General features: G+C 41.4%; 1 protein-coding gene across 2 annotated transcripts in view; it reads left to right on the top strand.

Annotated features, from left to right (window-relative positions):
• Positions 1 to 24,713, top strand: part of arid2 (AT rich interactive domain 2 (ARID, RFX-like)) — a 41,752-nt gene that overhangs the window by 5,596 nt on the left and 11,443 nt on the right. For both annotated transcript variants that reach the window (XM_042403229.1, XM_042403228.1), the window contains 9 exons: positions 12,029 to 12,162; positions 17,242 to 17,460; positions 17,842 to 17,909; positions 19,689 to 19,758; positions 20,065 to 20,315; positions 21,710 to 21,806; positions 21,906 to 22,115; positions 22,515 to 22,679; positions 24,164 to 24,242. In XM_042403229.1, the coding sequence (XP_042259163.1) occupies positions 12,029 to 12,162; positions 17,242 to 17,460; positions 17,842 to 17,909; positions 19,689 to 19,758; positions 20,065 to 20,315; positions 21,710 to 21,806; positions 21,906 to 22,115; positions 22,515 to 22,679; positions 24,164 to 24,242 (1,293 nt within the window). The remainder of the gene's footprint in view (positions 1 to 12,028; positions 12,163 to 17,241; positions 17,461 to 17,841; positions 17,910 to 19,688; positions 19,759 to 20,064; positions 20,316 to 21,709; positions 21,807 to 21,905; positions 22,116 to 22,514; positions 22,680 to 24,163; positions 24,243 to 24,713) is intronic.

Raw genomic sequence — 24,713 nt, 5'->3', positions numbered from 1 at the left:
CTTCTAGGCTCAGTAAAACACTATCCTACAGGAATCTGTTTTTGTCTTTGTCCAACAGGTTCAGTTTTTTTTTTGTTTTTTTTTTGAGTGCGCCTGAAGTGGCTTTCACAGAAAGTCAGTGATCTGATTTGTTGAGCTTCTAAAAAATGTAGGAGGACACAGGCCAACTAATGTCTATTATCTTATGTCAGACAGGGGTTTATAAATACCAGCAGTCTGATCCGATCCCTCTTCTGCAGATGACAAGATGAAGCAGAGAATCATAGGGAGCTATTTGTTAAGCTCACAGCTGTTTTTTAAGAATTAATGATTTTTCCTGAAATCTTTACCTGTGTTTCTAAGAACAGCTAGAACAGCTTGTGTTCACCCTCTAAGTCAATGCAATTATTCCCACAAAAAAAAAATATTTTTGGAAGGTATAGCAAAGAAAAGCCTGACAGCTGAGTCAACCGACACGCTGGATGTCCCACTCGTGTCGCAACAACCGTCGGAGCTACTTTGTAAAGTTTATCTAAGGCAGCGCGGGTGTAGTGGATGTCAGAGGCAGCAGGCAGCTAGACTGGTCTTGCTTCAACTAAGGCTGATAATAGAGAGACTATCCTCTCCTCCCTCACGCTGCCTTTTTGCTGACAGAGTGCGATCACTCCAGGACTACTAGCGGATAGAAATTAGTCTTTTTTTTTTTCCCTCACTCATAATTTAATCACTGCGGAGGAAATTTTCATTTTGCCCTCATCTGAGTTGGTCAGAGGTCATAGCAAGTTACACGGCAGATATGTTCTCACTGGAACTGGTTCAGATTCAGTGTCTCACTCAAGGACACTTAAGCTGGGTGGATGTTTGCTAATATCAGGTGTTAATCTTGATTATCCAATCCAATGACCATCTGTAACCACTGGCTGCCCGGGCATTTTTAAGCTGTGTTGGCATTTTTTTTTCATGTGAATGAAACAACAAAGAACAATAGATGATGATTAGATATCAAGTAATATTGAATGATATTGTACTTTGGCTCAGTTTTAGGCATTTGTGGTTTCAAGCTGTCAACTCTAGTACTTGATGCTTTTTTTTTTTTTTTTTTTAATAAAGTGACTTCTCTTGAAAGAGCTGGCAGGTAGGAGCAGGGATCAAACTTGCGACCTGATCCTGCTACAGGACGGTGTGTGCGTGTCGACCATTCTTTCCTCTTCTCCTGTGTGAAACGAACAGGACGATCGTGATGTGGCTCGGCGCTGGTCAGCACTTCCCACTCAGAGCGGAGTAATAAGCAGCGCTGAAGTTCAGTGCCAGCTCCTGCTGCTGTCTATTTGATATCTGAATGTCACTCGGTAATAAGTGAGAGATGCTTGCCAGAAACATTTTTCCAGCTCGTTTTCAACTTGTTGAAGCGCTGCTCCGACATCAGTCCTACCAACGGTGCTGATTTCATTTCCAACTTCGGGGGGGTGGAAGGATCCGCACTCTGGATCAAAGCGTTGGCATCAAATCACACTGACACACTAAGGGCACAGTTGAAGAAACGCAGCACTGTTTAAGTCCAGCTTCATTACCACAAGCAGAAGACATACGTTTCTTTTTAAAAATGAAGAAGTGTTCAGGTGTGAGAGCGAGTGAGTTATTGATCAATAAGACATGCAGTAAGATGTTGCCAATCAGAACTGCTGATATAAAGGGCAAGTGTTTCAATAAAATCTGGAACATGAAATGCCACGGCTAGGAAAATGCTTGAAAGTCTGAAAAGTAGAGGAACATTTTTTAAAAGGGTTTTGAAAATGATTTAACAGCCTTTTATTTTGAAGTTTTAAAATATAGCAGCCAGTGTAATGTTAATCTGGATCTGCCTGTTTCCCCACATCTATTTCTGTGAGTCCCGTTCCAGCTAGAGAATCTTTTTACACTTCCATAAGTTGACTACATTCATTCTACACGTTTGTACTCCGCGCTGTGTTTCAATGGGTCTGGTTAGAGTTACAAAAAGGCTGCTTCCACTTTTCATGTGGCTACACTGATTTGGCTTTTTCACGTCTCCATGGTTTTCTCCTCCGTTATTAGTTTCATATGATTTTTGGAAGTGGTTCGTACTAAGCTCTTAACCCTCGTGGGGCAACTGAGTCCTGATTTTTTTTTTTTTTTTTTTTTTTCAGTAAAACACCATTCAGTTCATCCAGACACACACTGTAATTTGAGAGTCAATGAGAGGTGTTTTGAAATAAGGCCTCTTATGTCGCCACAGTCTTTGACTTATTCTCCAAACTGCAGCGCATTGTATACAGAAGCCAAGTCAGGTGACGGATACCCTGGTTCAACCTTTGTTTGCCCTCTTCGTTGCATCCCCATCGGGAGGAGATCAGGCCCAGGAGGCACTAACATCGGGGAACCACTCTCTTTATCTTCTGCGTTAGCGCAAATGTTCAACTTCTCTATCGTTTTTGTGCCTTTTATCTCAACAGAAATGGTTTTTCTGACTTTTTTTTTTGCATGTTTAGAAATTTAAACACAAGAGAACGTTGCTCTGAGATACTCTCATGTCATTAGGGATGATTAACTGATTTCACTATTAACCACACTTTAAAACACCACAATCATGCAAATATGGGTTTCTGTTCTCACTTTCAAAGGGACATATTATGGTGTAGTATTTTTCTCTATGGACAACAGTTGTACTGTGAGGAAAATTAAACAAAACTAGACAGTTGAAAAAAAATATATTCATAGGCATAACCGTCAAACTGCAGGCGGAACCAAAACAAGCCTGGTCTACCAGCTTAAAAGGCCGTGCTGCAACAAGTTCAGGTACGCAAAGTTACACATCCTGTCACCTTACTTGTGTTTGAGGAAGGGGGCTACAGTAGTCTAAGGAGATAAGAAGTGTTCTGGCAAAGACAGAGGGACCCGACATTGAAGCGATGTATCCACCAAAAAAAAAAAAAAGTATTTTGGATACATAAAGAACGGACAGAAGACGGATGTCCAATTTGTAAAACTTGCAGAAGAAAAGTCACTGCTGAAGGATCCGACACCTCAAACTTTATGCAACTTGGAGATCACCATCCAGCCATGCATGCTCAAGTGAAGGTAATACACCAAGTCATAGCTCAGTTTAAAAAAAAAATCATTACTTCAGTGGCAACTTGGAGAGAGTCGGCCTTTCAGTGCAACGTAAACCAACGACTACAAAGTGCAAAAGGAGCATTGCACCATTTATGAATGAATGCTCACCAAAAATACATCTTTCCCTCAAGGGCTTCAGTGCAGCCATTTACATCCTGTTGCTCCACTTCCATCTGTGTTGAGTAAACACTACGTATGGTAGGTACATATGTTCAATGCAAAAGACCGACTTAACATTAGAGTTTTGCAGACTTCCAGCACTATACCATTGGGGCTAATTAATAGCATTTCAGTGATTAATAACACCTGCAGAGGAGACGTTCTCAATTTCTTTCTTTCATTTTTTACTAAAACTGAAAAAAGAATATGAGCATATTATTCTTTCAGCTCTGCTGCCAAGGCCAGTTTTCAGTGTCCTCAGTGATTAGAGAAAAAGAAACCAGCACTTTATGACACTTCTTTCTGCTGAATCAACCACCACACAGTAATCTTTCTTTTTCAGAGTTGAACATGCTGCTTCCTATACAGCAAAATCTATACAGCAAAATCATCATTTCACACTTTCATATTATTTCACTATAACCGTTTTCAGTGCTTTATGTGTAACAGGTGCTTTCAAATATACAGGTTTACTCAATTCAGTCAAGATTTGAATGTTTCACATTTTAATATTAATCCTCCTAAACCGTTTCTAGCTTGTGAGCCCACATTCAGGGCCTAAAACTCCCATGACCCCAGCAATTAGATGTGTTTTTTTAGTTGTCATGTGAATTTGAGCATGACATACTCTTTTCCTCATTTTTTTTTTTAGCCATGAAAGGAGCTGCAACTGCATTTTAATTAATGCCATTTCAAACATATTAAATTCATTTTCTCATGGAAAAAATGTCAAACGTATCAGTCATAGAAATCTCCTGTGGCCCTGACTGCATATCAAACAATGCCATGAAAGTTTCTGAACCAAAGATGGAGAAACTCTTGAGGCAGCTTTTCTATCATTTAATGACACTGTACAGGGACTAGCGGTGTAACGGTTTGTGCAGTCGCCCCAAACCGTTGGGTACAGGATGATCAGTTTGGTACGCGACTATCCTCAGTTGGGTACGCTCCCTGACCCAAACAATTACTGTCAAAATAGTTAAATAATCCACTTAATCTGACATGCGGAACAATATAATCTAGCGCTGGAGTTCCACCTGGAACGTTTTTGCAGTGCACCACTTAGCTATAGAATGCAGATAGCATGCTCATGGACGTATGTTCGCTGGCTGAGCATAGTTACCCTGGTTACCCACGTTCATGTAGTGTCACTGCCGTCATTATTAGTAAAGTCTGGTTAGGTTAGGCTAACCCATGGTGGCTAACTTTGAGGCTAACTCCCTTCACTTTAATCAGCAGGTGGCAAGCAGGACACAGGAACCTGGCTTGGGTCTTGAGGAGTTGTAGCATTTATTCACCGACAAATAACGTAAACTGTACACACACTGCACTGTTATGTTCACAGATCTACTGCTAACTTCATACTCTGCTCCAGTCACCAGCCTCCAGCCTCACCGTCACACACAGTCTCTCTCTCTCTCTCTCTCTCGACCGCACACTAGCTACTCTCCGCCTTCATGGAAGACTAATAATACTCTCTATTTTGTCCTGAATTTCAGACGTTCGGGGTCGTCGTCTGTCCATCTTTTGCGTGGATTACATTAATAAATTACTCATGTTGGCTTTTTACTCTCAAAGCTTTTATTGCACTTACAGTAAAGTGTGCACATACACTAGCTAAATAACATACACATTTTGTTTCTATCAGGAGGGTGGGGGGTCTTGTCTGAAGGGCGGCCCCTCCATGGCAATAGTAGGGGAAACACTGATATGGCGTCTCCCCATCCCCCTCCCCTCTCTGACGGTCGCCTTCGAGTGAAGCCGATTTGAACAACTATAAACATATTTGATTTCTGATGTAGTTGGACAAGACGTCTTAAGAAGCAGTTCTGATTAATCATAAATCATCATACAACTGTCAGCTGTCAGCAGGTGTCCTGACTCCTTGCAGGAAATAGAAAGGTTGTTTTCCTTTTTCCACTGCAGCACAACTCAACTTTCATTAAAAGTTACAACCAATGAGCCATTGTTGGATGTTTACATTTTTCAAACTAAAGGATCAAAATGTTTTCTACCTTTTTTTTCCCTGCTGTACCGAAATTATACCGAACTCTGACCCTAAAACCAAAGTACATACCCAACAGTGAATTTTTTGTACTGTTACACCTGTAATGGAGACATGGACAGAGTTTGGAACAGGCAATCACCAAAAATGTATCAGACATTTAAAATAATTTGGAGACTGCTGTATGGTTAATGTTTAATGTAATGTCAAAAAGTGAAGCACACCTGAACTGTTAAGTTAAAGACATATTCACATATCGCATTATTATGACATCACTGTTTTTACTGAAAACAGAAAACCAAAGAAAAAACATCGAACTATCTCCCAGCCTTACACCACAGACACACATCACTATCTCGTTCTGCTTGGCGGTTGTTCACTTTCACACCTGTCACGGGATTATTCTGGTTACCATCATCAGTGTTGCTCTTACACTCCTCACTGCGTATGTGGATAGACTCCCCTGCTCATCTGAAACATCTGGATGAAGTGGCCTTTGATCTGGCTTGCATTAGCTGTGGTTTTATTCCCCCCTGCCTCATCTGAGCTGCTGCTGCTCAGACTTTAGAGATGCTCTGATGACAACCGGTTCTGGATAAAGACGAGACTGTGTGGACTAGTATGTCTGTTTCTGCCTCTTTTTTTTTTATACAGCATAATGAGAGACTTCTTAACAAAATAAGAACTGTAGCGCAAACTTGCTATCACGTTTAACATCTGAAAGCTCTTAAGACTTTGTGTTTTTAGCCTGTCTGTAATTTGACCTGCCCTCCAGCAGTGTTGGCCACCACTGATAGCCTAATCTCTTTCTCTCAGTCTCTTTGCTAACCAGCAGATGGACAGCTCTGCGTTGTACTTGACAGTGGCGCTTCAATCTGGTTAGAATCTGTTACACCACTTTTTTTAAAAGGCGGGTACAGTTAAAACATTAGCACTTGCATGGATTCTTTGCTGGTAGCTTTTAATGGACGTTAGATATAGCTATTGGCTGTGGGTCTGGAGTGGAAGTAGTCATTTTACTTGCAAAGTTTTCTGTTCTGTTTCATTTAGTCCAGACCAAGTGTAAGAAATCAGTATCTCGGTCAGAGAGAATATTCAAGAGAATGTCCCTAACATGTTTGCGTGAGAAGGAGACCTTTATGTATATGGCGAGAAAATCCCCAGTGGGGTTTGTTGTGGTGAGCGCTATTTCCAGAGATACACTACGTATAAGTCTCCACCAGTGTCATTTTCTGCACACTGCCTCTAATGCCACTTAATAATAATTTAAAAAACTCATGCATTCATTGAGCCTCACCGCTGACAAGAAAAAAAAAACCCCATTTATGATTAATGATATGCTCAGAGAAAGAAGACACAACGTCTAAAGTCATTTCAGACAAAAAAAAGTGGAGCTTTTTACAGAATTACAAAACAAAAAATGTACAGTCTAAGGCAATGTGCTTGAGTGGTCACCAGCCGTAGCTCCCACTATAGAAAAGCAACACTACTCTAAGGAAAAGGAACCTTTTTTTTTTTTTAGAAAATATCATTGCCAACACTTGCGGTTATGTCTGGAAAAAAAAAAAAAGTACAAACTTTGGTCTCTAAACGAGCACTTTTTCTCCCTGACAACTATCACCTGGAGGAACTTGCACTGGTGTGAATATTCTTCTACCACAAAAGGCTCCAGTTTGAACCCCAGTAAATGTCACAAACAACCAGATTGACCAGACTGGACATGACTGGAGATGTTTGAAATCCTGAAAGATTGGAGTCATATTAGTATTGCTTAATCTTCTGTGCTGACCTTTCCAAGAGATGCACTTGCGCAGGAATACCATCAGAGCACAATGTTAATACTGTATCTGAGGTTATTCAACAGTTTTCATTATTTGAAGCCTGTCAGGGACATGAGTCTTATGAGTGCTGTCAACTTACTTGCCTCATACTACACTCTGTGGTCTGTACTTGAAGTTTTACAGTATTTTCTCAATTGGCTCAATAAACCATCTCGTCATTATTGACAAAGCAAATCCCCCCCCCCACCCTTCCACCACATCAGCCCGTGTCGGACGGCGGGCTCCATTAACTCCCAGCAAACATTTCTCTCCAGAAATCGGTAGTGGGTGTGTGTTTGCATGTCTGAGTCCACATCCAGCAGGGGGCATTCGACTCCCACACACCACCACCACCACCACTGCCACCACACTGAGGGCATTTGGGCAGCGAGGCAGCTGAGAGTAATTGAAGCCAGGAGTATCTGCACTCGTGTGATCCAGATGACCGTAAATAACACACAACCCCTAATGACAGTGGCTGTTTGCAACCGCACATCTCTCTTCATCGCTTCTTAAGCCTTGTCGGTCCCCCCCCCCCACCCTTTGCACTTGTTTTTTTGTTTTTTTTTTTGGAGGGAAAAACGTACAGGTGAAACACGCCTCGGCATTAGCAGCGAGAGTAAACACACATTTCCCTAAACGGTTGGAGTAGAAATGATGAAAGCCTGGTGGTTTCTGCTGGTTGGTTGTTGCCTGCTACTCAAGTGGGAGGGGAATGATGTTCCTTTCATCACGCGTGTATGAAAAAAGGGGAAGTGCAGACACAAGCAGCTGCAGTCGACCCCCTCCCCAGCTCCCCCCCCCGTGCACCCACCCATCTTTAGCCTCTTTCTGCTTGTGCCCAGACAGCGGTTGATGACGCTGCATTCAGGAGCGGGGCCTATCTCTCCCGCTCTCTGTGCTCGCTCTCTCTCTCTCTCTCTCTCGCTCTCTCGCTCTCTCTCTCTCTCTCTACAAATGAAGCCTGAGTGTATTTATAGTCCAGCGTGTCACCCAGCAGCCAGCGGACGGGGGATTACCTTGGCCATGATGAACAAGCGGGGCCTCATTCAGAAACAGGCACTCGCTCGCTCGGTGACTCACGGCCGCACAGGCAGGGTTCACCACACTATCACCGCTGAGGTATTTCGCTGCGTGCGCGTGTGTGTGTGTGCGTGTGTGTGTGTGTGTGTTTTGTTTGTCTGGCAGATTTCCCCCGTTTTATTATGAGATGTTTCTCAAATCCAAGAAAGCCTGAGTGGATGCTTGCATGCTCGTGGAGAATATTTTTATCAAGTCGAGTGCAAACTTCACGAGAACGCGAGAACGGAGAAGGATTACAGTCACAGATGAATTGCTCGCTTGATGTTGGCTCACAGCTGCTTGTGTCACTTGTTTCTACTACAGACTGTTGCACCGTTCAGATGGGAAGTGATATTACTCAAATAACCCCGTTTACATCACTTGTATTAACCTCTTAATCTCAACAAGGATGCTGGTGTCCTCTGCCAACACTACTGTCTTTCAGAAGCTGTGGGGGGCTGAGTTTGAAAGCTAGAGTAAAGATTCTGGTATCATATGAAACTAGATGACCTGAGGCATCCAATGGTAGGAGGCGAAATAACAATCCAAAGTTAAGCTAAGAACTGGCATGAATGAAAATGGGTCTTTCCTTTTACAGACATGCCCACTTTATGCTAATCCCATGCAGTTTGGGGTAAAACCATGCAGATTTTTTGCATTCAGTATAAATGTATTATTTTTGCCTATTCTGAAAATGGTGTAAATATATTTCAGCATACCGGGGTCCCTAAACAGTCTTGGAATTGCATGAATTTGGTGTGACTGCAAAGCCGAGACTGTTGTGGATTCAATGAGCCCGATTGTATTCATGTGTGATGACGTTAGTCCTCATAGTAGCCGTTTCATTGTAGTGAGACCATTTTTTTTTCACTGTATAAATTGAGCTATTGTGATGTCTTTGATAATCACAGTCTCATGAAACTGTACAACCACAAACTAGAGACCTTGGGCATCAGAGGATGGATGACTTTTTTTTTTTAGGTATATTGACAATAAGGGGGTTTCTGAGCAATTTCCCCAAACAGAAATGCTCACCATCTAATCACCAAACATTCTTACAGAAATCTCTAAATGTCAAAAGTTTTTGATGCCAAATCATAGTGTTCCTCTTGGTGTCTTAATGTGGTATTTTAGAGGGATTTTTTTTGGACAATTTTTATCCATTTTTGAGTGGTCAAAAATAGTAAAATTTTACAATTGACAAATTGTATCGACCCAAAGATTGCTGCAGCAATTTTGGAGACATAATTGAGCATGTGAATGGCCATCGTATACTTTCATCATAATGTCCTCAGCCCTTATACACTATAAACTTTCAAAATTTGAATAGGTGCCTAACCAAAACACAATGTTTATTACAGATTTATGACTAGACGAAGTTGACACACAGTGCTGCATCTCAAATTAATCTTATATACTGTTGACCTGCTAGCTCCCCCTAAAGCCCCCCCAACCATGAAAAGACAAAAATACCATTATTACACTACAACCACAGTCTGATGTGCCGGCAACTGAGCAGCTCCACTGGAGCAGATGGGGTTATCGGCCTTGCTTAAGGGCACCTTAATGGTGGTAATGAGGGAGGGGCAAGTGCTGCTTTTTCACTTGCCCCCCCCCCCCTCAGAATTACCCTGCTGGGGATAGAACCCACAACCTTCTGGTCACAAGCTCACTCCTCTAACCTTTAGGCCACCACTGCCCTATGACTGTAAGATCCCACAGTCATGTAACTGACTAATGTTGCTCTCTGCTGCAGTGACACTCGTCAGCTCTGTGTCATGCAAAGACATGCTTATCTCATGTGGTGCTCATTTTTAGCCTCAGTTCCTAAGTGGATCATGCTTCATGTGGCTGAAAGCACCACAGTCTTGGTAAAAAAACGGTGGTCACCAGCTCTGTCAAGCCAGAAAACAACTTCTAAACTAGCAGTGCTGAGTGTAAGTGGCCATCAAACTGCATCTTAGAATGACCATCGACCTGTGTGATTTACACTGAATGTGCAGACTAATACGTGGATGGCCCCACTTTAGTGTTTCACACTCATGTACATATCATGCCTTTAGTAGATTCATGTTTATCTGGAATTTAAGTGAGAATCTAAAAGATTTAAGCTTTTGAAATTCTCCAACTGTCTCAGTTTTTGTTACTGTGGTTTTTCTGACAGTATGGAAGAGACTGTGAGGTCTTTTCCCTCCAATTTTCTGTTGGTGATTGGCTGTCTGTAGGTGGTGCTCTTTGTCTGGTTGCTTGCACTGCTCGCTATCCACTTGTTTATCTCTTTGTAGTTTAGTTGAGTTTACGTTGAATCATTTCAATGTCCTGCTCTCAGCTGATAGAAACAGTATCCTGTTGTTCCACTGATTAATATGAGTGTTTTCTGTATGTCAGAAGCATTAGAGGAAAGGTTAAGACGTCATATTGAGGGACAGTCACACTGACTGTCCTGGTACAGTAGGCTGCCCTATAAAGTCACATGAATTAATTTCCCCTTGTCATGTTTTAATTGCAAAGTGTGGGGGTTTGCTGCATCAGCGAGTCGTCTCCTTGACGATACGTACAGCTGTAGAGCCTTTGTGATACAACCTGATATAGAAATAGTGATTCATCTCACCCTATTTGAAATAATCTAAAAGCTGTGACTCTTGTTTAAGGATTCTGTCTCGCATCAACGACGGCTTGTTTCTCCTCCTATAAATATGTAATATGATTTACATGTGGGTGGTTTAACAGCTGGTGTACTGTAAAAAAAAAAAAAAAAAAAAAAAAAAAAATCAAAAATGTTTCCATACAGTAGCTTTTAAATTGAAAGAAGCAGGTTGGTGTTTAACATAATTAATTTCTCTAAGGGTAGTTTGTGCGCTACTACCATAAAGGCACCCTGTGGAGTTTTGAACCACCAGTAGGGTCATTGAGCACTACATTACAGATGGGGTCTCCCTTTTTGTTTGTATCACGCATGGGCCGACGGATGCGACTCATGTGCTGCCATCGGTTTCATGCCGTTTGGCCGATTGACAGTCGGTTGCAGTGATCCACCACCAAACGTAGCCATGTGCCAACTAAGTCATTGAAGAAGACTACTAGCTAATAAACATACCGGAGTTTAAAAAAAAAAAAAAAAAAAAAAAAAAGGTGTTTTGCACATGTTTTATGAGGAAGGAAATGCATTCAACACGTGTGTTAGACTTGGAGAAAACACATCTTGGTGAATAATACTGAATATAAACATAAGTTTTGTTTGTGTAGAAGAATGCTCCAGAGGGCACCTTTAACATTCCACATGATGTCCTCGTTATTGTGTATTATTTACATTTTTACAGTCCAGTTACTGAAATCCTAAACAAATAGAGGTATATGTTCTCTCTGTATCTTTAACACTGCAGCTTCTCTTTTGTAGTGTGAATACTCTTCAATTAAAGCACAGAAAACATGATGGAGCCACCCAAACTTAATACAACAATAGAGCTTAAAACTAAACAGGGTTATCAATCTTTAAGAGACAAAGCCATCCACTTAAACCTGCAGTAGCTTCATACATTTACATTTCACGTTGTTGCAGTGAACCAGAGAAGGAGACAGCCTGTGAGAGTCTGTGGCAGAGTAAACCGTTTCCCCTCTAATGGGGGATTCTTGGTGTTTAGTCGATAGAAGCTCAGTGTGTACTCTAGTATCACAGAGGAAGGAACGACGCTTGGGCTTCAAGGCGTCTGCGCTCGTAGGAAAATGTTGCCTGCCCCGCATACATGAAGAAAACAAATCTTAAAGTGACTCAAGTGTTGGAGAGAAAGTAGAGAACAAATTCACAGCAAGCAAGTCTTGGCTCATCGAATGTTTTGTTTCTTTTTTTCTTTTCTTTCCCCCCCCTTCACAGATACTTGGAGAAGTATGAGAAAGTCCACCACTTCGGCGAGGATGATGAGGAAGCGCAGCCGGGGAATCCCAAAGCCTCTCTTCCAATTGGTGCAATTCCCAGCTCTTATAACTACCAGCAACACATTGTATCAGGTAGGCAGGCTGTACTTGTTATTCACAAGCTTTTTTTTTTTTTTTTTTTTTCATTCTGATTCATGAGTTCAGCTGTTGTTTTTTCACTTTCTTTTTGTTTTGTCTTTTTCTTTTCACTTTTTCACTTCTGTATCTGGTAGATGGATTTAATTTCTATTTGCATACTTTCTTGTTTTTTCTGTCTCACTCAGATTCTCATTTTCTCTCTGAAGTTCACTCCGTCAGTCTCTCCGTCTTCTCTCTCTCTCTCTCTCTCTCTCTCTCTCTCTCTCTGCCCCTTGGCCAACTCAAACACTTAATCCTCACAGATGTGATTACAGCAAAGCATCACTTCATCACAGCTGTATGTGAGATGCATGGGAAACCGGTCAGCCCACAGGTCAAGCATATGCATAGAGATGTCTCTCAACCAATAATAGCTGTTTGTTTCGATGTCGGCTGTGTTTATTTCACAAGAGAGGGGAAAAAAAACACCATGAGGAAGGAAATGATTCAGGGTTGCCACGGGTCTGGAAAGTACTTGAAAGTGTTTGGATTTAAATTTAAAAAAAAAAAAGAATCAAGATATTGTAAGTGCTTGGAGCAATAAAGAGGTCCTTCAAAGCCTACTAGAGTTTGAGCCTCGTGTGCTCCGTCATCTCAGAATTCACCTAATGATGCCGTTTTCATACATCTGCAGTGATTCGCTGACGGCTGCGCTGTGTCATCGGCTGTCGCGCTCTCTCATAGGTGTTTCTAGTTCAAATATGCGGCTGGTCACCTAGGTAACCCGCATTGTTTAGTCCCCCTCTCTGGTTAGGGATGGGTGACACACACACACACACAGCCTGCAGTGGCGCAAGCTATCGTCATGTACGCCAACCACAACCGGCTATCAGGAGAAAATGATGAATGAAAGCGTGCGCTCGCTGTTGAAATAATTATGCAATGTGTCGAGATGCTGCAGAAGTTTGTTGACAATAAAGACGACATGTTCTTCCTGTTATATTTCTTTTTTTTATATATAAAAAAGTCTTGTATTTGGGTCTATATTAATCTGGCAAAGTTTCATCCTGATGGAATAAAAGGATTTTCTTTTCCTTATTCCCGAGCGGTGCCTGGCCTTAAACTTCTACCACCATCTAATTAAAGTAAAGCCTTCAAGTCTTTGTATAGCACCGCGCTGGGTTAGACTGCTATTTGTGAACATCCGTGTGAATTATTGGTCTTTATTTTTCAAATAATTTGTCTTTGAAAAGTGCTTAAAAAGTCCTTGAAATCTATCATCACAAAAAAAAAGTGCCAACCCTGATGATTGCACACTGTAATTTTAAGGTCCAGATAGCTTTAATTTCTCTAATAGGCTACATGCTGCACGGTTGCTGACAAATTGCTCCACTCGTCAAACACTTAATTTCAACTGCTAGAAAATCCACTGTAGTGTGTGATGAAAACATATCAGCTGTTCATTTGTTTATCTAATGTGAATGCTGGGGGGTTGAAGCTAAAACTACCATCAAATTGATTATATTCCTACATTTCAAACCAGTACAAACATCTTCCAATTAAGCAGTCATCTCTTTTGATTTATTTTTTTTTTCTTTAAATTTAATCTGTTGGTTTCTCATCTTTCATTTTTGCCTCTTGGTTAGGTTGTTCTGCCAATTTAAAGTTTGCTAAAAAAGCTTGCAGTTTTTGGAACATAATCTACATGGAGATTTTTTATTCATAATCTCATGACGCAGGTAGTCTTGAACACCAACTATTAACATCCCAACCGCCTCGTCAGGCCATTCAGTTAAGTCTGCCTCAGTAATACTCGCTTTTCAGAGGAGAAAAAACATTTATTGCAAAGTTTAGAGAGGAAAAAAGAAGAAATTTCTCTATCTGTTTCTTCTCCGTTTTTTGTTACTTGTCCAGTTCATGAGCCTACTTTATTTGTACGTCACATTTATCACTTTTATTGCATAGTGACTCACTTAATTCAGTAGTCACCTTGCTAAGTGCTGCCGTGTTTGAACCAAGGCTATGAAGCATGCGTTTACAGTAATTGTTAGTCTTCCAGCTCGTTTCCACCTTTCTTGGAAGTTGCCTGCACACACACAAAAAAAAGCATTGATTAATCATGTTTTAAGCCTAAGCGTGCTGCCGCCTTTCATGATGAAAGGGCAGCCTCTGAGTAACCACATCACATTTCAAACAAAATGTTTTTTGTGCAACTTGCCAAGGCCAACCTCTTGTCTGCACTGTCAAACGGCGCTCACACAACAGTGAATGCGAGCTGTCCATTAGTCTCGCTGTGCTCTGAAGCGATTGACTGTCCTGACAGCAGTTATTGATGAAGGGAAGAGGGAAGCACTTGTTGGTTTTTTCCCTTTACCTCAGTTTAGATTAGAGCCTCTAACCTTTTAATCGAAGGCTCTTTTCTCTGTCAGCCCCGCTGCCTGCTGAGCCCATTGACTCCAAAACACGACCGGGGCGGGAAGAGACACACGACAAACAGTGGTGAACTTTTGTTTGTGGAGTCAGACATTAAAGAACACATTGGCTTCCCCCGCCCCAACATTTGACAATGCTACTCTCTTTGAAAGTTTGTTATCGTAAGTTTGAAGTAATGATGCTTCTCTAATGCTTTGCTTGTAGGATTCAGAATTAAAATTTTGCAGACATGCCTTGGGACTTGGTACTTTGGGAATTATAGTAACTAGCTCATTGTTTTGGGTTTCCAGCCCACAAATTTACCGTTGTTTCACTCACACCACACTCGTTGCATCAGGCAGCTGTAAAACTCTAAAAAAAAAAAAAAAAAAAAAAAAACACCCCCCCACCCCCCACTGTACACCACCTGCCCGGCACCAACATACAGTTAGCGACTTAGCTGGTGAACGTAGCGGAGCATTTAGCAGCTGAAGAGCCAGATATTTCCCTCAGGAGTTGGTGGAGACCAAAAGCAGAGCCAAAAGAGAGTGAGCATTAGACAGGTGGCCAGAAACACAACTCCAAATGAATCATAGTGTTATGTGTCAATCGGCAGCTGTTTGCTAACAAGTTTGCCGTATCAACTCATAGAGTAAATATGTTGTTGTGTCATTGCATTTTTAAAATATTCTTATTCTAGTGCTCGATAAATCACCGGAATAATCACATTTGAAATGTCAGGTCGGAGAACCGGGCTGAAACGGTGAGACTCAGTGGTGATTAATTATTGGACAGTTGCTCTGGAAATGTCTGGCTGAGCTGTGGTCTGCTTTGCCTCATCATGTTTTGATTGTAGGCCTACAACAACTGTTAGTTCCCTTTGCTTATAATGTCTTGTGTGTTGGTTTGGGCGGTATCAAGTTATTACAGTATACCTGGATATGTAGAAATCCTGAATGTATGATTTTCACTACCGTCAAAAACACAGACGCTCCTCTTTCTATTAAATGTTGTATTGAGGTGATGTATGATTGTGCACAGCACGGGCCACCAGAGGTCAGTCTTTACTGGTGGAACTGGCGACTGTGAGTGGTGGAGATAATGTTACAGGACTATTAAAAAAAAAAGACAAATGCCTCTGCATCAGTGTGGGAGCATTTTGGGTTTAGTCCCGAATTCCACTTATAACTTTATCTTGATGACTTCTTCTTCCATCTACAAAAGCAGTTTATTAGCCAGATGATTTTATTCAACTGCCTCCACCACCCAGCACATCATCATCATCTCCGTTCAGCCCACTGATGCGTCGTATCCACTGTGGCAACAAGTGTCATGGGGTCCTCCAGCAAGGATCTATGGAAGAAAGGCACTTATTTCCTATCTATTCACAAGTACAAGTATTTAAACCCAGAAAGACTTGTCTAAGTAGGCTAATTGCATATTAGACACAGAGTATTGTAGGCTAGACAATGTCATACATGCTACAATTACTTCTATCACCAGCAGCTCAGCTTTTTTTTTGTTTACTTTTGTTTTTTTTAACACAAGAACCGTAATATACCGTAGTGAAATGTCAGGAAGGTATGACAAAATAGATGGTGCCCAGGCCTACTCGTGTGTCAGATGGGATGCTGTACAGTGCAGGTGTTGGGGGAGGACGAGTAGAGACAGGCGGGTTTTGAATGGAGCAGTTGCAGCTATAATAGCAACTCTGCTGAATGAAATTTGCCTGCGCAAACCTTTTTCAGCATGAAAATCAAATTCACTCAGCAGGACTCCTCTCTCTGTTATGATTGGTTTCCAGAGGCAGCCGTCTACAAAGATTCTGCAGCAAATTGAAACATCCAGTGTATTGAAAATGACACCTATGCACACAGAATGATTGATAATAGAAAATCAAACCGCAGGATGGGAGGAAACCTTTTTTTTTTTTTTTCTTTTTTTTTTTCTAATCCAGTAGATTGCACTCTCACAGACTGAATCATCTATCATTGAGAGCTGCTGAATAATAAGATTCATGTAATGATTCTATTCCCACACACTGTATTTAGAATTAGAAGTCTTTTAATTATAAAAAGCCCATCATGGAGTTTGAGTCAGAGACAAACACAATTAAAAGTTAAGAGAACATTCATGTTCCGTGGTCAGACAAGACACGGCTCATCGAACTAATTTGAAGTAAAGACAGCTTTTACCCAACAGTTTAATGCCCCATTTGGTTTGCTTAAACTCAGTTAAAGGAAAATAAATCTTGGCTAAACTGGTTAAAGGTGTACAGAGGCAACAGTAGTACAACTGAGGGCTGTATCTCTCATTCTATAACTAATATTCACTTTTCACCTTTTTAAAAGCCAAATCTACATTTTCTTCAACTATAGTCTGTCTTAGCATGCTTCATTTCTTCACTCTAGCTACTCCAGTAGTAGTAACCATGACTACGGTTTATATTTCACATCAGCGTAACATGTTGAAGCAATTTATGTGCCACTTTTGCTTTGATGGCTGGATATGCAGTTTCCTCATTGTGAGTCTTTAAATACAACAGAACCATTTCTGTTTTCCCTGTTTCTACAACTGTATTTAACTTTTAGTATTACATCACCACATTTAAGTTTATGAGTTGCCAGTTGGAAGTTTTTGGAGCATTACCCTAACGTATCCGGTTTATTATTTTCCCACCAGACTATCTCCGCCAAAGCTATGGACTGTCTACGGATTTTGCTCCGCCGTGTGACTACAACAAACTGGTGCTGTCTCTTCTTTCGGGCCTACCCAACGAAGTGGACTTTGCTGTTAACGTTTGCACTCTGCTTTCCAATGAGAGCAAGCATGCCATGCAGCTGGACAAGGACCCCAAACTGGTCACGTTGCTGCTGGCCCACGCTGGCGTCTTTGATGACTGTACGTTCCTGAGCTTCTTTTTTTTTTTTTCTCTCTTCACTTAATTAGTTGTGTGCTGTAATTGAAAATGGTGGATGTCAAAAGTGCATTTAAGTTGCATGCAAATTATTGAAGTACTTTTATTTAGAAAAACCTTAATTTTAATCTTAATTGTGCAGCTCTAGAGTAGAACAATTATTCTGCAGGTAAGACTCTGCAAATATTTCCCCATTTGCTGCCCCCTTCTCTCATCTCTTTGTTCTAGGATCAAAGGTGCTAGCTTCTTATCATTTCCTAGATATAATTTATTAAGGGGGAATTGAAGAACAAGAGAATGGAGACAAAGAATACTAAGCTGAAACTCTTGATGCTTCCTCTAACCATCCCTCTGTGCCTTTGTAGCGCTAGGCAGCTTCTCCGGGGTATTTGGGACGGACTGGAAGGAGAAAACCTGCCGGGACTTTGTCAGGGTAAAGTAAAAAAAAAAAAAAGAAGAAGAAATCTTTATTGTGTGACCCGTTATGTGTTCTAGTGGATATGTCTTTTTATTTGACCGTTCTGTATATATAATTAACGCTGCTTGGAACCAAAAACTGCCAGAAATATAGTGGTTGCTCCTCACAGTGGAACCTCAGAGAGCAGTGTTCTCTGAGGCATCTTTAAAACAGGATGGAGGTCAATTCACTTTGAAATCAATCAATTTTAGATGCAGGAGTGAGTTCTCTTGGCTTTTAAGTCCTTAAAGTCCCAGTGAAACAGAAGTTGGAGCGTCTGTAGCTTCTGTACTGTGACGTATTTCCCCAGTGAAACGGAATATTTGAGAGACGTACAGTCACAAGAGGGATTTAAATCAAATTTGATTGGACTGCTAAAAAGTGGGCAGGGCTTACAGAGTTAAGTACAATATTGAGCTACTCCTGTCTGTCTTCAGACTTAGCTGCTATGACCCACAAACGGTGAAACAGGTTTAATATGACCAGTGTGGCTATTTACTCGCCCAAAGTCACATTTCATTGGATGAACTTTAGTAAATGTCCCTGAGTGCAGGATGAGTCAAACATTTGAAACGGTTTTACAAGAAGAGGAAATACAGGGATTTAAAAATAGTCTGATACTGATTTTTTTTTTTTTTTTTTTTTTTGACAGATATTTGGCGTATAACGAGATAAATGAACAATTGCAAACACAGGATTACAACTTTTGTTATACTGGGACTTTAAGACAGCGCAGAGGTCACAGTTAGCTAGAGCTAGAGCCAACAGGAAGCTAGTATCTTGCTCATGGTCACATTGTATCTAACATGAGAGGTTTATCCAAGGGAAGGCTGGTCTTCCTACTCAGACTGTGAAGTTGAACTAACCCATCAGCTGACATTGTTAACCTTAGTTCCATCTGTGACCAGAGCACTTCCTACATTTCTCTAGGACTCCATCCTTTGAATAACGTGTGACGAACACAACACTGAGTGTACAATGAACAAAAGGTGCTGTCTAGTGAGGATCCCTGCTAACGTTAGCAAGCTAGGCTAACTAGCTTCCCCTTTCTGAGTGGAATACAAACTTAAGAGCATGATGGGTCCTCCCAAATGTAAGTGTTGTAAATGGACAAGTGTCTTTAACAGCTAACAAGTGATAACCAGTGCTATCTAGGCTTATTGAAATAGGGAGGAAATATCAACATTTGTAGTCTACACAGTGACAGTAACAGACTCCAGTCAGTAGTGCACCATGGCGGTCTCCTAGCAACGCCAGCCCTTAGGTGTCAGTCAACTACAGCCATGGGAAATGCCCACCCAGAGGCTTGAAGCTTAATCGCTGTTTCCACAAATATGCCCAAAAAACAACTTAATCCTCTTTTGAAAAAAATGGAAAAATATGCGCAGTTGCTGCAGCATCATTATAGATTCTGTAGTAGAAAGTGTAGAGGATTCAAATTTCAGTTCAACTTTAACAACATGGTGCATGGTTTCATGATTATGGGTATAATTGCATTCACTGGCACCACTGCCAGATTAAGCGTATATGTTGGCAGCGCCTACCAGGCTGTAAACTGATATCCCAGTAACCTGAGTTTGTGGGTTTTGTGTGATAGTCATGCTATGCTAACTTGAGATTTGGGTTGTTACAATTGATTTGGTGATGACATGAGAGTCATTTTATGTAGTTAATTTAACATAGTCTAATTTGGCTATAATTGAGTAGCTACAATCCATCAAGATGTGTTACTAACAGCTGCTTTTTTCTCTGCAGTTCTGGAAAGAGGTGGTAGAGGACGCTGAAGTCAGGGAGCTGATCTGGGACAAGAGCAGCCCAGCACAAGGTAAACGCCCTTACAGCTAAAAGCCACACAAAGCAATAAAAGCGTTCATTCCTGTGTGCTCCCACAGTGTATTTATTGACACCTAAAATGCTGTGACATGCTCAAGTGCACAGACTTTCTTTACTATGACTCCCTTTTTAATTTTTCTTTTGTAATACCTGTAATTGAGAACGGGGATGGATCTCATTTGGTTTTTAAAAAGATTATAACCCCTCTCTTTCCCCCACCTCATACACATGAAACATTTCACATTCCCTTTTACCTAGCATGGAGCTCTAAATGGTTCCTCTTCTGTTCTGTCTTCAGATGGTACGTCGTCTGAGGAGCGCTGGCAGAGCCTCTTCCACCCGCCGCGGAACTCTGGTATCAGTGATATGGAGGCCCAGCGGGTGCTGCAGATTGCCGTTATCCTGCGAAACCTATCCTTCGAGGAGGCCAACGTCAAGCTGCTGGCGGCCAACCGAACGTGCCTGCGCTTCCTTTTGCTCTGTGCCCACTGTAACCTCATCTCACTCCGACAGCTCGGACTCGACACGTTGGGCAACGTGGCTGCCGAGGTGGGTCTGGTGTTACTGTTTCGGGGTTTGGACATTGTTGAGCAAAAAGGGAAATTAATATAGAAACATTTTACAGTATGACAGAAGAGCTGAAAAACTATGTAGAGTCACAACTACTAATCAGTGGCAAAGCACTTCGCCAAATATAACCAACCCAACTTTGAATAGGTACCTTTTTGAAACGTGATGTTATGGATTTGGGTCACTTCTGTAATATAGTAAAAATGAGGTGTCTGATGAGAAAGATATGTTTCCAAATGTAGGTTAGTGTGACACAGTAAACCGTCTTGTCTCTACTTCATAACAGTCTGTGGTGCAGTGGTCTGAACAGGTTTGAGTGAACTAATAAGAGATTGTGTGTGGGGGGGGGGGTGTTTAGAGCTTTCTACATGAATGATACATTGGTATGTTATAACTTGAATCACTTGCTTGTTGTTTTCCAGCAGAATAATGAAGCAAGCAGCTCGTGTTAATATGAAAACGTGCGGCATTGACAACAAAGTGTCATGATTTACTGAACAGCCACTAAGCAACTAAGCTTATATTATCTTCCAAAATCAAACGGATTAATGAATAAATAATGAGCTCCTGTTAAAAACAGACATGTCTGTTCAGTTCATCTGGGACAGAGCGGTGGTATGTTTAGAAACGAAATCAAATGTAGCTCTACCTGCAGCTACCTGAAGAAATGAGGACTACGGCTGCCAGATGGTGTGTTGTGACACATGAGGCAGTCTGTTATTTAGAATAATTTTAACACATTAATTTGACCCAAGGTGAATCATCACATCTCCTAGTAGTAACAAACATACAGGCCAAACCATCAAGTCCAACATAGAAAAAAAGGTTGTTTTTAAACCATAGAAATGGAAAATGTTTGTGAAATATTGGCTGGCTCCGAAGCCATAGTGCTTCAGTATCAGATTTATTAATATGAGATATAGAGATGAGCCCAAATCAGCCCTCTATTTTTAGAAACTGCATGCATATAGTCCCTGATACAATCAGTTAAGCCTTTGATGTCATTAGTTGGATGGTTGGGTCTTGGGCACTTAAAACATTCTGTAGATGTGGTACTGCAAAGCCTTGGTTTATCTGTGAATGTTAACAATATAAATACTACTAGAGCACCTTTTTGGTTCACTATTTGTTGTGAAGACCTGAAATTAGTAATGAGTCATGATGAAATTGCTGTATTTTTGCCTCCCAACTTGCAGCTTTTAACTATAGTAAAAGCTATACTATAGGTGTTTTAAGTGTGTCTCTTACTCAGCTTGCCTGTTATCTCAATGAATAATACTGCGGAGGACAGTCTGTCCACTCCGCTAAATGTTTTGAAGCTGACTCATTGGTCGGTGGGATCCTCAAATAAATCTTCTCCTGACTTCTCGTAGCTTCAGCTGGATCCCGTTGACTTTCGGACGACCCATCTGATCTTTCACACCATCACCAAATGCTTGATGTCCAGAGACAGGTTCCTCAAAATGAGAGGTGAGTTTTTTCTCTGCGGAATTTGTTTGCATAAATCAGATGTAGATCAGACATCAAACTCTGGCCTCAATGCGATGATTGTTGTCGCGTTTCCTTTAGCCATGGAGATCCTGGGCAACCTCAGCAAAGCAGAGGACAATGGCGTGCTAATCTGCGAGTATGTGGACCAGGACTCGTACAGGGAGGTAATGATGCTCCTCACCTTGCCTGACCTCATGCTCCTCATGGCCTCCTTGGAGGTGCTGTACCTGCTGGCCCAGCTCGGAGAGATTCCCTGCAGCAAGATCGCGTCTGTCGACCACAGCATAGGTAAGAATCCTCTGTTATCATATCTGTTTTTAACCATCATTCAACATGTGAGCTGTGGTCCAAATGAACCATGGTGGAAAAGTTTACTTACTGCCTAATTTTGAGTCATTCAGATTAATTCTACTTAATAAGTGAACCCAGGGCTTGAAATCTTAAGTCACATGGGCTTAGTAGATTTGGTATTTTGTCTGCCTGCCAAGTTTTGTCACTCTAGTCTCTCCACTCATGAGTAACTGGCTCAAATTTCAATCTAGCTCTCCTTTTACCCATGAAGTATTCAGGTGTTCTTTTCTCTGCTTGGATTTGAATTGTGTTCTCACTGGATATCTTTGTAATAGCTGTAATGTCCTTGCATGTTTCAACTAAGCTCCTCTGTGCTTTCCCTTTCTTTCTTGTTAGACCTGTTAGTGCGGTTAGTATCGGTTGACCTTCATACGTTTGGACCAGACGCCCTAACAGCGGTGCGGTTGATCGAGCATCAGGCCAACGCCGAACAGGCAGCCGAGGTCCGACCACAGCTGGTAGAGCAGGTACCTGCAGCCGTGCAGGGAACACCAGCGCCTGGTGAGTGTTTGTGCAGCGCCTCCGTCTGTCCCTCATACACAATCTGTGACACCGCAGAGGGGATTTAGGTGAAACCCGTCCCTCTAGGCTAATAAATTGTGACAAAGTTTCTGTCTCAACAAGGGTTGTACGTTCTGCCCCCTGCAAGGCAAACAGGAAAATTACAAGGAGGGTAAAATGATTGGATAATACAGTCCTTGTTTTGCTTTGAGTGGAGTGTGTAATGGTCAGATTAAGAGCAGAGCTGATTGTTGCTGGCTGATCTTAACCAGCGATTTTAGCAATAATAAAGGATTTTCATGTGTGAATTTTAACACCTAGGTGTGGGAAATCAATGCAACTTTGAATCTTTTTAAACTGTTACGGTTCACTGGAAATCTGGCATATAGCTTATTCACATGCTGTGCAAAATATGTGAAATTACACATATTAGCCGTTTTTTAAAAGTCTGGCTTTGCTCATAGAAGTTCAGATGCCAGGATCGTAAGGACATTTCTCTGCAAATTAATCACATATGAATAATAATGACAATGTGGCCGCAGTATGTGAACCATGGTATAAAGAGAGAGTAACAGAGGAATCCCATAAACGTTATGTTTGAGCCAGATGAGCTTCAGTCAACCTTGAACAACCTTGACTAAAACTACTACAGAGTAGATTCACCACAATTAACCCGAGAAGAAACCAAATTAAATTTCGGTTGTGCCGATACTTGGTCAGTCTATTAAAATCTATTAAACTCAAACCAGCTCTTTATTTCACTCTGTGTTTGTGTCTTTAGGGCAGAGAGAGAAAAACTTGTTTAATAGTACACAACTGCCCAAAGCTGTAACATTTAGTCACTTATACTGATTAACTCACCTGTTGCTCAGCTACTCAAGATTCTAACATTAGAGCCGTGTGCTGTATCCTTTCCTAAAACTTGTTTGTTTTGTACCAAGTCCTGGCTGAAATGCCTCCTGCATTATGACATCCTTTTTCTTTCTAACCTGGTATACATTGCTTTGAATTTTTATGGGGGGGAATCTAATCAAACGGACAGGTTTCTCTTGCACCAGTTCCATTACCTATTCAACAATTCAAAAAGCTGAGATGTGTTTCTGTTTAAAATCGATCGTCCTTTTGTCTCCGCCCAACATGATACAAGCAGGTGGCAAAGGAATCAAGTGCAGATGTGAAAGCAGCTTCCCAAATTGCTGGCAGCGCCATGAGTGTGTGAAATAACAAGTGACCCCTGGTGGGACTCAAACCCTGCTAACCTTGGAAGTGTTGTTCCTTTGCAGTCAGTGTGCTCCACAGGCCACTAATGCAAAGTTATTAGTTTGCTGACATCTAGTGGACGGCCTGGGGAAGGCAACAAACTTGAAGTTTATTGAATCAATAGGCAGTGTTTTTTTTCTTTTGCTTTGTAGTGCCCTCTTTCAGCATTCAGTAAATCACACGGAGGAATTTACCTACATGGGTTTTTCTTTTTGTCTCCGCAGTAACAAGGGTCCCAGCTCAGTCCACTCAACCACCACCTGGTATTGTTGAACTAGATGGGGAGAAATTTACACTGCAATGGTAAGAATGATTTATCTAGACATATGATGATTGAAATGAAGAACGAGTATAGATACAGATAAAGTATTGATTTTCATTTTCTATTCTAATGCTGTCAATGGGTCTTCCGGCCGCTCAAAGCACTTTACACTACATGCCAGCATTCACCCAGTCACACACACACACACACACACACACACACACACACACACACACACAGTCATACACTGATGGCAGAGGCTGCCATGCAAGGTGCCAACCTGCTCATCAGGAGTTCTAATGCTCATTCAGCACACACTCACACACCGATGGCACAGCCTTTGGGAACAATTTGGGGTTCAGTATCTTGCCCAAGGACACTTCAACAAGCAGACTGGAGGAGCCCATTAGTGGTCGACCCGCTTGGAATGCGTTATGATTTTTTTTTTTTTTTTTTTTTTTTTTTTTCATTCTTCTTGTTTTTAAATAAGACATTGCTTCTTTGTTTGCATA

Source organism: Thunnus maccoyii, chromosome 23, assembly GCF_910596095.1.
Source record: "Thunnus maccoyii chromosome 23, fThuMac1.1, whole genome shotgun sequence".
Taxonomy (NCBI): Eukaryota; Metazoa; Chordata; class Actinopteri; order Scombriformes; family Scombridae; genus Thunnus; species Thunnus maccoyii.
The sequence above is the reverse complement of the archived record's forward strand: the minus strand, read 5'-3'. Positions and strand labels throughout refer to the sequence as shown.